The sequence below is a fragment of the Clinocottus analis genome, unplaced genomic scaffold (genome assembly GCF_023055335.1).
Source record: "Clinocottus analis isolate CAN_PGR_092001 unplaced genomic scaffold, fCliAna1.0.p SCAF_15, whole genome shotgun sequence".
NCBI lineage: Eukaryota > Metazoa > Chordata > Actinopteri > Perciformes > Cottidae > Clinocottus > Clinocottus analis.
The window spans coordinates 13,704,953-13,719,984 of NW_027175876.1; the positions used below are offsets into that span (position 1 = coordinate 13,704,953).

Genomic DNA, 15,032 nt, shown 5'->3' on the forward strand with positions numbered 1-15,032 from the left:
AAAGAAAAAAGAAAAAAGAAAGGAAGCAGGGCTAAAAGAGGGGATGAAAGCAGAGGGTCCAAAGGTCTGACCGATCCAAAGCCCCCTGCAGCCCGAGCTAAATGTCCCCAGTCAGCAACTGAGCATTATCTCTGAATTGTGTCACTGACTACCAACCCACACTGACCCAGCCCCCCGTCCCATCCCATCCCAACCCAGCACCACCCTGCTCAGGTCGCAGAGCTGTGACAGGAAGGAATGGAACAATGTGCAACTAGCTCCTCGTTCTCCCCTGATACACGAAAATGTGCTTGACCTTAGATGCCCACGTGTGCTTTTGCAAAATCTGGATTTTTATATATATATTTATCCCGAGCACTATCGTGGTCAGCAGATATTCAAGATAGGTGGACAGAAAATGACTCGTGTTCATTCTGCTTTGGGAACTTTGTTGCTCTATTCTGACCTTTTGTCGAACAAACAATTCATCAAACGTTCTAGAAAGATCACTGGCCGGGTATTACGCAGTTAGAATAATAAATATATGAGCCCTAAAGTTGTTTATTATCCCACTGTGGTTCCGCTAAAATTGGATCCCTCCTGTTTTGCAGAGTCATTTGAGTGCACCAAAAAAAAAGTCTCTGAAAGAAACAGAACCAGAAGTCCCCGCAAAACAGAGCCATCCTCGCAGCACCTTGTACGTCTTGCTTCCTCTGCTCTTGATGCAGGTGAGAGGATAAAAAAAAGAAGACGTGCAAAGTTACGTAATAACTTATCGATTCTCCTCTTAGAGGAAGATTGAAGTACAGAGCCAGGGGTTCTGAAGCCTCCCAGAGGAGCCGCTCCTCGCCGCCTCTTCAAGGTGTCCAGACCCCCGGTCACATATCACTTTCACCCTCATGCCACGGGGACGCAACACGGAACACCGAAGACATTGTCTTCTGACACGGAGTTCGCCTGTCTGATCGCGTCGCTCTCCAGCGGACGACGAGTCAGGCAATTACAAACACCGACATCTGCGCCACAGTTTGGGTAGCGGGAAAAAAGAGAAGAAACAAAAAAAGAAAAGAAAAAGGGCAAAAGCTTAGAATTGCAAGGGGCATTGAGGCGCGGATCGATGGAGATGTCTGAACCTGTTAGTGCAAGAGGAGATGAGGGCCGCCGCTCCGCGGGGAGGGCTCTTTTGTCATGCAGGGGTGAGGGTGGGAGGGGTGGGGGCGGGGGCGGGGGCCGGGGAGGTGACTCTTCTGGCGATCAGGGGTCAACTGCTACGATCATCCATCTTCCGTCTTGACAGTGTCCTGTCAGCCGAGGCGCTCGTGTTACTAAACACAACGGGCAGGCCTCCATTGTGGCGCTGCGCTGGTCTGCAGCCATGTGTAAATGAAGTTAATATTCACTGACCTCATGCATGGACACATGCGGGACCCCCGTGTCACCTTGGAAATAACACTATCTGACGAAAAGTCACTGGGGTCTCCCTTTTTTCTTTGGATGGGGGTTAAAACAAAGTCTCTCACCAGCATAGCTGACCATGTGCCTTTTGTTTGCGTGAGAATGAGGACTGTTTACTTGGATTCGGTCTATTCATGGGATGCAGCGGCGGGCCTCAATGTTGGACCGGCAGGTCAGATTCCAAGGCCTGGATACTGATGAGTCAGCGTTCGGTTTCTTTGAGCAGATGCCACAATTTGCACTTAAAAAAACGCACCCTTTTTCCTTTAGACGGACGTCAAACCCGACCGACACGTCGTGCACATATTCCAGAATTCAGCACGACGTTACTCCACTAAGAGACGTCAGCGTCGCTGATTTGCATTTGCAGAGTAAACGCCAATAAATGCTGCGGAGGAATCTCAGTAGAAATGCGCTCTTCCTTGTATTAGATAATCATTACATTTAGACTTTCCCCTCGCTATCTGAAGCAGTCCTATTGATTATTATCTGCGTAGCACTTTTCTGATGACTGAAGCATTGAGAGTCCTATCTAATCGTCTGCAGATGGTTGCACTGCGTTGAAACCCGATACCCAACCATTTCAAATTGCGTAAAACTTTGATCTGTCTACATCATGTTCCTATTTGCTATGTAAGGTAAGCTACCAATGACTGTCTTTCTATCAGAAGTAACAATAGAAGTAACTAGATATGGCATTCCTGGATATATTATGAAAAGTAGGCCAGCGTGGATAACTACGTTATCAACTTATCACGCAATATAAATAATTATCAATTATCTCAACGCTTTCGGCTTATGGTACGATAGATCTGGGGATTTTTTACGTTATCTATTCATCATACAATGTGTGAAAATGACCTTAAATGTTTGTGACTGATCGTACAGATATGACCGCGAACATTTTCCCGTTATCGACTTATCGTACGATAAATAGACATGGAAGCGATTATTTTTACCCTAGCGACTTATGCTAGCTCATGTCCGTTTATCGACCCCGATTACTTTTTGCTGACCTCGATACTACGCATTCGTTTACATAAAACACCAACGTTTTAGCCAACATGTCAGAATTGTATTCATTTGTTTGATTGTGTGGTATTTTATTAATGTTTTATAGTATTTGGAGTAGTTTGGGGGACGATGTAGTGTGAGATATCGTGACAGGTCCAGTAATGAGTTTGGGTAAAAAAAAAACGTGGTCGATACGGACGACAAACAGCACACGGCTCAAGAGTTAATCTGGAAAATGTGCACATGTAGACTTGTTTTCAATGCTTTGTATAGTATTTCCTAGTGTTTCTAGTGGAAAGCAGTTGGAGCAAATAATTAGTGGCGACAGGCCCTTTTGCTTTCCTGCCATTGTTCCTGCATGCGGATCATATGAATGCAACTTTGAGACAAATATTTACCCAGCCAAACGACTTTGTGAATGAGCCTCCCGGTGAAAGTTGTGTTTTTTTCACATCTGAAATGAGCCATTTGTATTTAATTTGACATGTTGACAGGGAGGCCGGATCCCACAGAAAGCCCTGCTGGCACCAGCTCAGGCGAGTATCCCGGGAAACAACTTCTTCTTGCCTTTACTAACATTTTGACGTGCATTAAAAAAAAGGGCGGTGAGGGGGGGGGGGCACTGGATGTGGAAACACGGTTTCACTACAGCTCACTAAGATCCCCAATTCAAACATTCTGCAGTCTCTTCATCCTCGGGAGGTAACTGTGCTTTCGCTCGTCCTAATGAGAAGGCATTAGTGGAGCACGGGCATACAGCAGTATCTTCTGCTCATGGAGACAGGCCTACATTCTGTTCTGTGTAAAGCAACTTCAGCTCAAATCTAACAACCTTTTCATTGGCCTTTTCTTTTCTTCTTTTTTGTATCTTGAACAACCATTGTTCCTCTTGTTGCAGAAACTTGCTTTGAAATCACAGTGTCTTTGTGCGGTCCACGGCAGACACAGAGACCTTTTATTTTGAAAGCAGTGGAGGAAGTAGGAAGGGAAACTTTCAGGACAGCGTGCAGCGAGAAAGTGACCAGACTGGTGCTCACGATCACGAACTACACACAAACAAACGGACGGACTGTCACTATTCTACGATTTTCACAAGGCGTATCAAAAAACCCTGTATCTATTGAAACGCCCGTCAAATCCATATTCAACTTTCATTGTGAGTTTTGTCGAAATAAACTACACTCAAAATCCCAGCGTGGACATTATTTGAGGTGCTGACATATTTACATGATATTATCATGTGTATAACTGGCATGTTATCAGTATTACATGTCTAAATGTCACCACTGACACACACACTATGTACTAAACATCAAATTCATCGATATGTAATCCAGAAGGAAAATGGCTGTTGGAACCTTAATAATACTGGACATCTAACTTGAACGTGCCACAGGGCGATGGGCCGCAGGAAAATGATGATCTATGTTTTTTTATTATGTCTCAGAAAATGTTGAAGCAATTTTTTGGGGTTCATACTATTTGTTACACAGAATTGGTGCTAAATTCAATCATATTATAATTATAATATATATAAGTGTATTTAGAGATATTTTGTAAGCAAAAAGGGCAAAAAGAAATACAATAATCTCCCTGTGCCACCTTTATTAATGTGAATACTTTCTGTAGTTCTTACACAGGTGTTGCTATGGATTATGGGAATTTATAATCGGGAAATAATATTAATGAAAATAATGGTTAAAGAGCAAGTTAATGTTTTATTGTTGAGTCTTTGCCTTATCTCATTATTTTCTGACATTTCAATTACCTGGACAGATTCAAATGTCTTCTTTTGTCTGACCAACAGTCCACAACACAGACACACACACACACACACACACACACACACACAAACATTTACATGTACGATGATATTAAAGCTCCTCACATCACTTCCAATTCTGGCATTTTTACGTAACGCGACTAATGATTAAACCCGAACAATCCTTCGGTATATCTCATCCAGAGTGATCCATCTCGGGACACCACCTGTACTGTACGGGTGGAACATCCCGAGCAGAGAATAGCACATCTGTGTGTCTGACTGCTACCTGCCGGGCCAAGACAACAAGGAGGTAGAAGCCCTGGGCTGCGGAAGAATGCTGCCATTCACGGGAAGCCGACACCGGCGGTGACGGGATGAGCTCCCATCCGTCACCAATTTATTTCAATCTTGAGTGATTTAGGTCCGTTTGGGTCTCTTGTGGATTCGACGCACACCTGCCATTTGCATAATTAAGCTCTGGAGCGGTTGTAAAAGACAGCCATTTGGTGTATTAAATTCACACCTTATCAATCAAGGGAGCGCCAAGATGCATGAGGACCTCCTGTCTCCTGGCTTCCTGGCTTCATTTGAAATGCTAAATGCAGCTTCCCCCCCCCGCCCCCCCGCCCTCCGGGCCAGGAGGTGGGCCTCGCCGCCTGGTGCCTTCCGTACACGTTAGCTGCCGTGGTCAGACCCTTGACAGCTCACCCCCTCCGTCTCCCTCTCCCGTCCCTCGGGGGGCTCAAATCATCAATCAGTCTCCAACTAACTTCTGTCCAACTCCCTGACAGTCGAGATGGATGGTGCCGGCGTCTACAGGATGCTGTATCCTCTCATTAATTCTCTTGTTAGCGTGCGCCGATAGCAGAAAGATAGAGCCTTGTTTTATCTGGGGTTTCCACCAGATAGAGGCCTCTCTCGCTCTCCCCTGGTCGAGGGTCAACAGTTAATCATTTCCCAGCCACTGGTTACTTAGTGCCACAATGATGCGATGTGTCAAAAAAAGGGACAACATACATTCCCGGGATTGAGCGCGAACAAAGGCGCCAATGTGCCCCTACAAGGGCCCTCTCTCCGTCCCGAACGGCTCCGCGGCCCCACGGCCGCCAGTGGCCGGCGCTGAACAAGACCAGCAGGATGAATGGCCGCTATTTTTCCGCCACACGCACGGCTTTCGCAAAATGAAGAACCCCCGCGCGCGGCAGGCTGCGGGGACACTTCAACTGGCCTTTTCCAAACACCCATTACACTGAGACCAGTGAACGCAGCAGGCGGGGCGGGGGAGTGACATTTACTGCCAAAGAGTTGCCACACAAAGAGTTAAAGAGAGACAGTGGAGGGGGTTTTGGGGGGGGGGAGAGACAAGGGGTCTCTCATCACTGACGGTGATGAATGAGTGGACCGCAACACGTTTTCAGAGGAGGCCTTTCGCATCCACAGAAGGAGGGGGAGGGGCTTCTCAAATGACAAGGCTGACAGCTCAACTTGCTTCGCTCCACCTGCCGGCGGCCATGTTGTAAATCGTAGCACAACGGCGATACCAGAGCGAGGGGGGCGGGGGGGGGGGGGGGGGGGGCGACGAAGGGAGCGCCACGTCGTGGTCCTTCGCCGATAACCGGACGCATCGTCCCAGAAATCAGTGCGATACACGATATTATTGTCATCGTGAGATGACTTTGTGCCACTGCTCTTATCATGAGATAATATGATAGCAATGCTAGTAAACCCATTTAAAGAGCAACACACTTTTAATTCTTAAGAATATTCAGACATTGGAATTGGACTGTAAAAAATGTCATATCCTTAATAAATAAAACAAATCAAATAAAACCGCACAGCCGGCACAATAAATAAAATGGACACTTTGGCACAGCGGCATATAACACTCATTACTTAAGACAATATCCTGACAATCAGTTGGGATTTTGGTAAGAATAATCCTCATATCAATATATTAGAGATAAGTTAGACACGAACAACAACATTTGGCTTCACCCGAAACACACCAGAGCCTGAGGTGATAAGCTAATTCCATATATTGAACGATAAGTCAATACAGAGTCATCATTGTGACTGTCAACACAATCTGGAAACCCTCACTACTTTCCAATGTTGGAATGTGGGAGTTCATTTTAATGTGATTTTATTTTTGGGCTCGGAGATCAAATCTACTGAGGAACTTGTTTGAACAGTTAAATGAAAATGTACCACACACACGCAGACACACACACACACACACACACACACACACACCTATGATCAAAGACTTGGCATTCATTTTCTCAAGCGCTCTTTTAAAAAAAAAAGTTTTTCATACAATTATTTTCATCTATCTGTACAAACAAGTTCACAGGTGTGCACTGTCATCATTCCTCTCTCCAAATGACGGCAGGCTCCTCCCCCTCCTCCTCCAGTTTGCCCATTCAAAACAAGACTTTTTTGCCGTTTCGGACCACATTTGTTTGCTCGGGGCGGACTGAATGAACCCATTCAAACTAAAAAAAAAAAAGGTGCAGCATCACCCGGAGGCACCATAACATAAAGACGTGCTTTTGCCCCACCAAGACAAGTTGGTCCAAATGCCACGGACTTCATGTTTAACGGTCACGGTCACTTGGACTTATAGCTCTGCGGGTTTCGGCCTCCAGCAATACTTTGAACGGCTTTAGAGATTGTGCTCAGGGGTGGATGGGGGGGGGGGACCACCGAATGGACGTTTTAATGTCAGCCGCCGGAAGAAGTGCTGATGGTGCACCGCGATGCTCATTTTATTTAGATTAACTACCCGTTACTACAAAAAGGCCTCTCATGCCCCGGTGGAGATAAAGCTCATAAAAAAGGTGCGGCGTCGAGGCTGGAATTTGATCCGCACGCAGACTCTAAAACCAGCCGGAGAGGGTGGGGGGGGGGGCCGGACCGCCGCAATGCCGTCTGTGCCGTGGTATTTGTTTTAGTTGACACGATTCACAGAGACATGCAACAGTCTACGGGTCGCGGGGGCTGAGACTTCCTCGTTGCCGTCGTGCAGTCGCTTTCCCCCCGTGGAAAATAAACAGCGGGCTTTCTTCCCACAGTGGTGCACGGCTGGATAAAACCACAAAGAACAATAGAAGGAGCTCCTTGCCGTTGAACACGCCAGCACCAGAGGCGACTCGCGGCGGGCTGTGTTGCTCTAAATGACACGGCCTAATACATTTCATTAGCACACCTCCCTCAGTGGGGTCCCTAATGGATGACGGCGTGGCGTAAAAGCTCGTCCTGCTAGGGACACTAATTTGTTCTTAGACACATTCCATTCAATTATTGCTGGCTGCTGCTCCTCATAAGCTGCTTAGATTGAGGTTGCCCAGAGAGGAGGGGAAAAATAAGCTCGGCTGACAGGGGCAGGCCACTTAAGTTGTGTGACCTAACTCACCCCCTCCACCCTCTTTTTTAAAATCCACTGTGATTTTTATCTTTCAAGTCAGGTGCCCGCTGGAAATAATCCCCCCCGAGTGACAGAGAGCACGTTATTGTTAATTGTAGCGGCACGATCCGGCACCACAACAAGGCCGGAGCGAGCCGCTCGCGAAGGCCGTCTTTGCCCTTCCTGTTGGGCTCCTTCGCAAACACCCCCGAGGCCCTAAATGCCACGGCGCGGCCGGCTATTTGTTTTGCCTCTCTGTCGGGGTCGTCTGGTTCCGGCGGTGGGACGACGATACGGGGGAAAAGAAGAAAAAAAACAGTCTGGACTTCCTCTAGAGCGGTATGATTGTCTTGGTTCCGGGCCAGTGAGGAAGACAGTGGAGGGGTCGGAGTGAACTCGAGCTCTTGTTTGATCCCAGTGAGTCAACACAATCACGGCTGTTTAAGAGCCTCGCGATCAATTAGCGCTGAGGCTATGACACCGTTTGGCCTCTATATTTTGTCCATCTTCACTGCTGTCAAGTCAGACGCTTGAATCCCATTTGCCAACAACTATTCAGCCGGCGGTGGCCGAATTGCCAATCGCCTGCTTTGCATAATCAAATCACAAATATTCCCCAGTTGATTGTGTTGTTTTTCCCTTCTTCCCCATCTTGGCCCGCCTTTTTGTTGTGTGAAAAACAAGGACGCCCCTGACTTATTTCTGAAAGCTAATTCAAGAACAAACAACAATAATGAGCAAATCAAAAAATAAAATAAAGGGTACTCACGTTCACACGCGTCCCCTTTCTGGTGAAATCCAGCCTTGCATATACATTTCCCGATGGGCACGAGCCACTCCCCTTCGGCGCTGCAGTGCATCTTGGGGGAGTTCTCGGCCTCCTCCTCGGCGTCGCTCACGCACGCGCCCTCCACCTCCACCAGCGAGGAGAACTCGGAGCCCGTCACGGTGTCCGGGAACGTGGCCAGGTTCTCGATGATGGACCAGCACTTCTTGTAGTAGACCTTGACCGAGACCAGGGCGATGCAGGCGCCCACGTCCTGGAAGGCCAGGTAGAAGCCCCGCCGGGACAGGGGCCCGATGATGCGCACCTCTGTGTTCAGCTTCATCTTCCGCTCGCCCAGGTCGCCCTGCGTGAAGCTCTCGTCCGCGGCGATCGTGTCGATCTTCACGTACTGGTTCTCCCGCAGGCTCCGGCCCACCTCCGAATCCGTCTCCTGGTAATACAGGTTGAACGTCTCCTTGCACGTGCCCACCACACCGGGCAGGCTGTTACAATCCCTCAGGGTGAACTTCAGTTCCACAAAAATTCTCTGGGCAGTGCCCTTCTCTATCCAGTTAGTCCGAAGCCAGTTGTTCTGATTGGGCTCCATGACTTGGCACACCTGGTACGTGCGGATGGGCGTGTAGTTCTCGTCCAAGCCGCTGATCTCTTCCCACTGGAGAAAAAAAAGCAAAAAGACATTCGGGAATCAACGCGTACATTTGAGGAGGTCGCCATGTGGCCACATGGATGTAAAAGTCTGGCGGCTACTCTGTCGTGAATGTGACGAAAGGTATAAGAAATATAGTCGTCTCGGACTTTATTGGAAACAATAAACTGCCGTGAGTGAATGTCTCTGACGAATGCTCAGGTTTATCTGCTCCTGCTCGCATGACTTATTAAAAACAAAGTTTCCCACAGCCTGCTTTTAATCAGACTAGCAGGTTGGACGTGTAGCCCACGGCCCTTTTGTGCAGTGAATGTCAAAGGCCAGGAGAGCATTCTTTATCTTTTGTTTAAAGGAGGAGTGATATCAGCCACTGGTCCTCATGTGTGTCCCAGTGCCCTCCTCTAAATATTATTATTCCCGTCACAGATGTGGGACATCGGAGAGGAAGCTGGAAGAAGAACAAATGGATAGATGCGGAGCGCGCCGGTGTGATGCAGACATTCTACGGACTTACCCCATTGGGAGGATAGGAGATCCACTCCAGTTCTGTCTGCTGTGCCTTGGAGTCCAGCAGAATCACTAGTGACAGGAAACCGAGAGGCAGGTGGTTAAATCTCACCGGGGACACCGGGACTGCGTATTACTGATAGGCCACACATCGATACCTATAGCGCATATACCCGTGACCTAATTCCTACCAGAAGCAGCTAAAGCTGGAACATTCATTAATATATAGCCCCTATAGCCCCATATATATATATATATATATATATATATATATATATATATATATATATATATATATACACACACACACACACACACACATCCATCCATGCATTTACACGCACACACACAGACAGAGATATGCACTGCAGCAGACAGGTCCTCGTGTCTGCGGGGGAACTTTCTGGGAGACAAATGAAGACACTGACAGTGCGCATTGAGATTAAATAAAGAGCCTTTAAAAAAAAAACACGCGCATTCGAACGTGCCGGGAATCATTACGCGTGATATTTAAGCGCATTTACGCGTTTTGGTTTTTACGCATCCGTTTATTATTGAAAGTTGTTGCGTTAAGGTCAAAGCTGCTGCCGCTGCTGCTTTTCTTCCCGACGCACACACACACGGCGAATGCGCTTCAACTCAAGAACATTTTCAGCTTAAAATAAATAACAATAATAATAATAATAATACATAAAACGGAGATTTGTCCAAATGTGCCTGTTTTTATGTCCCGGAAGCGTCCGGGAGAGCGCATAGCGGCAACCACGGCGAAGTTGTTTTATTTAATATCAGCAGGCAGCATTGTGAGAGGGGGCAGCAGCCAGAACGCATCGTTGTAAAAAAATATATATATATATCTGTAGATATAGACATATATAAAAATAATTCTGCTCCGGTTATATGTTACAGGACACGCGTGTGGAGGTCTGCTGAAATCCCGCATTTTAAATGCCGAGGGTTTACAATCCATATCAGCTATAACATCCGCACGGCGCGCGGTTATAACGCCGTAGTCCCGCTGGAGACACAACCAATACCTGCCCTTGTGATTTACTGTTTTTACGCACGACATCATTTCACTTAATTCCACCAGAATCCGATCGACTAAACGTGACATTTTTTTTTTTCCAGCTCTCTGCTGATATTTTAACACCTCCTCCTGTTATTGTGGTGCTTTATAGCTTTGACTCCGATCAGCTGGAGCGTCTCGGTGCAGATTACGGCTCCGCATCAATCCCCCTCACACCACCCCCTCCTTTCCCGCAAGACACAGACAGTTAAGAGCCGAGGCCACTTTTGGGGAGGAAATAACCCTCCAGAAGAACTGCGTCCAGACTAAAGACAGCTCACTCACGAGCCCCGCTGGGACCATCGATCCGCCGATATTAGCCTACCTAGTTGTGCCGTGATGGATTGATAATCTATAACGAGTTGTGCCGATAACGCTGGTGTAAAATAATATCTAATAAATGTCTTTTTAAAACAGCTCCGGCGTCTATAATCCATGTTGTCCGGCGTCTCGTCGCCGTGCGTAAAAAACACCGAGAGGTCGCTGGAGCAGCCCCGGGAGCAGACGCTGTCATCCCCGCACACCGGCCTCGTCTGAGGGCGCTTTGGCTTTACAAAAACTACCCCCCCCCCCCCCCCAAAAAAACCGTCCAGCTATTTGTCAAAGGTTCGCGTGGGCTTTTGCGAACAGGGAAACATAGCAAGAAAACACAAGAAAAGCCCGCTGCTGAATGCGTGGACAGCTCTCCGCTCGTTCCGGAGGTCGTTTTCCCCGCAGCGCGATGAGGGGAAGAGAGCCCAAACTTTCGGAACTTACCTTCCTTCGCGTTCTGTGCTTCTCCGCTGTCTACATGACAGCAAACATGAAGGCAAAATGTAATCCACAGACACGAGGTGGACCTGGAGAGCATGGTGCAGCCGCGGGTTTCTTTTTCTTCTCTTTTTTAATCTCGACCGTAACTCTCTGTGCCACTGCCTCGCGTGCTTCCCATTGACGACACTGAGACCGGCTCTATGTACAACAATCCGCTGGTCCCCACTCAAATAGCGTCTGCCGCCGCTGGGCGGAGTCTGAGGCTCCGGCGGTGTCTGTCAAAGTGACGGGCGGCGCGCTCCTCCAGTCGCTGCGCGGGGGCGGGGACGGGATGGAACGCTGTGAGCCAATGGGCGCGCGGAAGGAGAAGGGGCTTTTTTTTTTTTGGAGGCTCGCGCACGGCGGAAGAAATGTCACAACTTGAGTTAGATATTTCTTGTTTTCTTCGGGAATCTGCACGCTCTTGTTCGGCTGTTCACGAAACACACACACACACACACACACGCATACGCACGCGCACACACACACACACACACTCGCAGACACACACACACACACACACACACACACACACACACACACACACACACACACACACACACACACACACACACACACAGGACAAGAGGATTCCGGTAGGTTGAAGTCGCTCCTCTGATGCTCAATGAGCTCCCACAGTGTTCAAAGTGTGTTTCATGTTCCTGTTCCGTCACCTTTGAGACTTTATTAAACGTCCATCTTGTGCATGTGACTTTTAATCGGCCTGTTTTAAAGACATAGTTTAGCAAGGTATTTTCTGTTTGTTTTGTTTTAGTTTTTTCTATTTTCCCACTTCTTATTTCGGCTGACGTAACGACAAACTCGAAGCTCACTTGGCTCATTTGAGTTTTGCATAAATTTAATTACATATTTTTGACTTATTTCTTCCATTCTTGGCATGGCCAGGAGGAGCAGGGGCCAACCTGTCAGAGGCCAAGCAGGAGGGCACATCAGAGACCTCCACAGAGGCAATAGAGCTCAGCCTGCCATGATATCTGGATATAATTCCAGAAAAATAACATTACAAGTCAGCTAAAACTATATTGTTGTTCCTAAAACCCTAAAAATATAATAGAAAACAGGTGATTTCTGCCTCTATAGGTGAACCCACAGTAGATCTGTCACAATTCAACACAGTACAGGTGGAGAAAAAATACATCCATCTTGATTTTCCAAACATAGGACAGACAAACTGGAGATGTTAATAAAAAAAATAAAGCACAAATACAAATATAAAAACAAATATAATTTATTCAGAGACGATCATCACTGTCTTTTAGCGGCTGTGCAGGGCTCCGTTTTATAGCTATGAGCTTTGAATAGTTCTAAACTAAACAGTTTTGTAATTGCAGGAATTGTGAGTAACTGTAAAGTCTGGGACTTTTGCAGATTCAATGAGTCCAATCATATTCATGTGCGATTATGTTCGTCTCCATCTTAGCCATTTCACAGGGAGTTTGCTTTTTAAATCTTGGCTTCACCGTATGAAATGACCTGTTATGACCTCTGGGATAAGATAGAATACATATATATATATATATATATATATATATATATATATATATATATATATATATATATATATATATATATATATATATATATATACGTATATATATATGTATATATATATATATTATATATATTATAATATATATATATATATATATATATATATATATATATACTATAATGCTCAAACATGATTGAAATGATTGAATTTATGATTGAGTTTAGCACCAATTCTGTGTAACAAATAGTATCAACCCCAAAAAATTGCTGCAACATTTTCTGAGACATAATAAAAAAACATAGATCATCATTTTCCTACAGCCTATCGCCCTGTGGCACGTGTTCAAATTCAAAATGAACAAAACACTGAACACAGTTTCACGTTTGTAACCAAACAGAAACCTCCTGCTGTCAGATCAACAAGACGAAAGGTTGAGTTTGAGTCTTGTTGATGTTTATGAGCAAAGGAATGTCCATCATGTACCTTTATAATACTGTTCTACACCTTCATACACTCTCACAGTTCATTCATTGATATTTATCACTACGTGGTATTTACTGTTGACTCATCATCTTCCCCTCAACCAGTGGTTTCAAACTGTGGGGCGCGACCCTCTAGTGGGGCGCGGAGGTATTGCGGGTGGGGCGCGGGAGAAGATGCAAATTCTTCTTCTTAATTTTGTTTCTGAATCCTTTATTAATCCCACAGTGGGGGAATCATTCTCTGCATTTTACCCATCATCCTTAGTAATTAAGGAGCTTTGTGCTGCTGTGAAGCTCTGGGGCTTCAGTGTCTTGCTCAAGGACACTTCAACATGAAACTATGGGGAGAAAACTGGGATCCAACTGGTGTTCTTGGTATCTTTTTTGCCAAATATACATCTTTTTTTTCACATATATAACTTTATTTGCATTGTTTTAACAAAGGTGATTGCGCGTGTTATTAGTTTTTGTCAGATGGAGCAATCTGGTTGCTCTTACCATGAAAAAGTGGATTGGTTTACTTTATGCAAATGTTTTATTTCATTGAAAAACAACTGCCAAACAGGGCCGTTCAAAATAAAATGATAAGGTGCACAATTCAGGTAAACAAGGGCGAGGGAGCGAGAGAGAGAGAGAGAGAGAGAGAGAGAGAGAGAGAGAGAGATAGATTATTTTAATTACTTATTGTTTTATTATTATTGTTGCTGTTTTTCTGATGTGTTTTGATACTTTGGCAATATTGTTGTTGGAACATTCATGAGCGAGGGAGCGAGAGAGAGAGAGAGAGAGAGAGAGAGAGAGAGAGAGAAATATACACACTCACACACACACATAGCAGTGAGGCTTTGTAGGTCCTGTCTTTGGATGCGATGCATATTTTTCAGCGAGATCCTCGTCCTCCACAACGTTACCAGGCCTACAGTGTGTAAACATGACGTGGTCGCGCTGCCCTCACCACGGAGGAATCAAGCGCGTCTCCCCTGAATCTCCTGGAGGAGCCACTCATCAGCCAATCAAAAAAAAAGAAATGGGCCACACGGATACCCACTCAGAAAAACGTATCTCTTGTATCTGTGTAAGATGTAATGACAGGCGGGACTGGAGCTGGCGGCGCGTATTTGTTCCCCCCTCCTCTTATCATTCATTTTGCCGTATCGCGCTCACCATTCATTCATTTCAAACCGTAACGTTAGCCTAGCTTCCTAGCGCCAACGGCGTGCCTATTGTTTTGCTTCCGGTTGAGCTACATCCGGTTGAGCTACAACTGGTTTGCGTTAACGCCGTTAATAACACGCTAATGTGACAGCAATAATTTATATACATATATATATATACACATACATTTTATAAGCAGTTAAAGAGTGTTCAAGTCCGTGTGAAAGTCTTTTCCCTTCAGCTGCTGAGTTCTAGTTTGTGACGGCGTGGTTAACGTTTGAGCCACGCGGCGAGACACTAAACGCTGTTTTTAATCTGTGGAAGGTCACCTTAGACCAGGGAGAGTCCCACTGCGACCACGGCACCCGGTTCATTATCGCTCTGCTGCTTGAGAGACTTTCACCGAGAAGATGGAGGAAACCGCCGGGGGCCTTGAACAGGAAACAAAGATAAACAACGACG

At 46.1% G+C, this 15,032-nt stretch overlaps 1 protein-coding gene across 4 annotated transcripts in view; it reads right to left on the reverse strand.

The window, feature by feature from the left end:
- epha7 (eph receptor A7) overlaps positions 1 to 11,567 on the reverse strand; it is an 86,066-nt gene extending 74,499 nt beyond the window's left edge. For all 4 annotated transcript variants that reach the window (XM_068576911.1, XM_068576909.1, XM_068576908.1 and 1 more), the window contains exons 1-3: positions 11,385 to 11,567; positions 9,567 to 9,631; positions 8,389 to 9,058 (exon numbers count right to left, since the gene is read on the reverse strand). In XM_068576911.1, the coding sequence (XP_068433012.1) occupies positions 8,389 to 9,058; positions 9,567 to 9,631; positions 11,385 to 11,478 (829 nt within the window). In that variant the 5' untranslated portion in view covers positions 11,479 to 11,567. The remainder of the gene's footprint in view (positions 1 to 8,388; positions 9,059 to 9,566; positions 9,632 to 11,384) is intronic.
- Between the last annotated feature and the right edge of the window lie 3,465 nt (positions 11,568 to 15,032).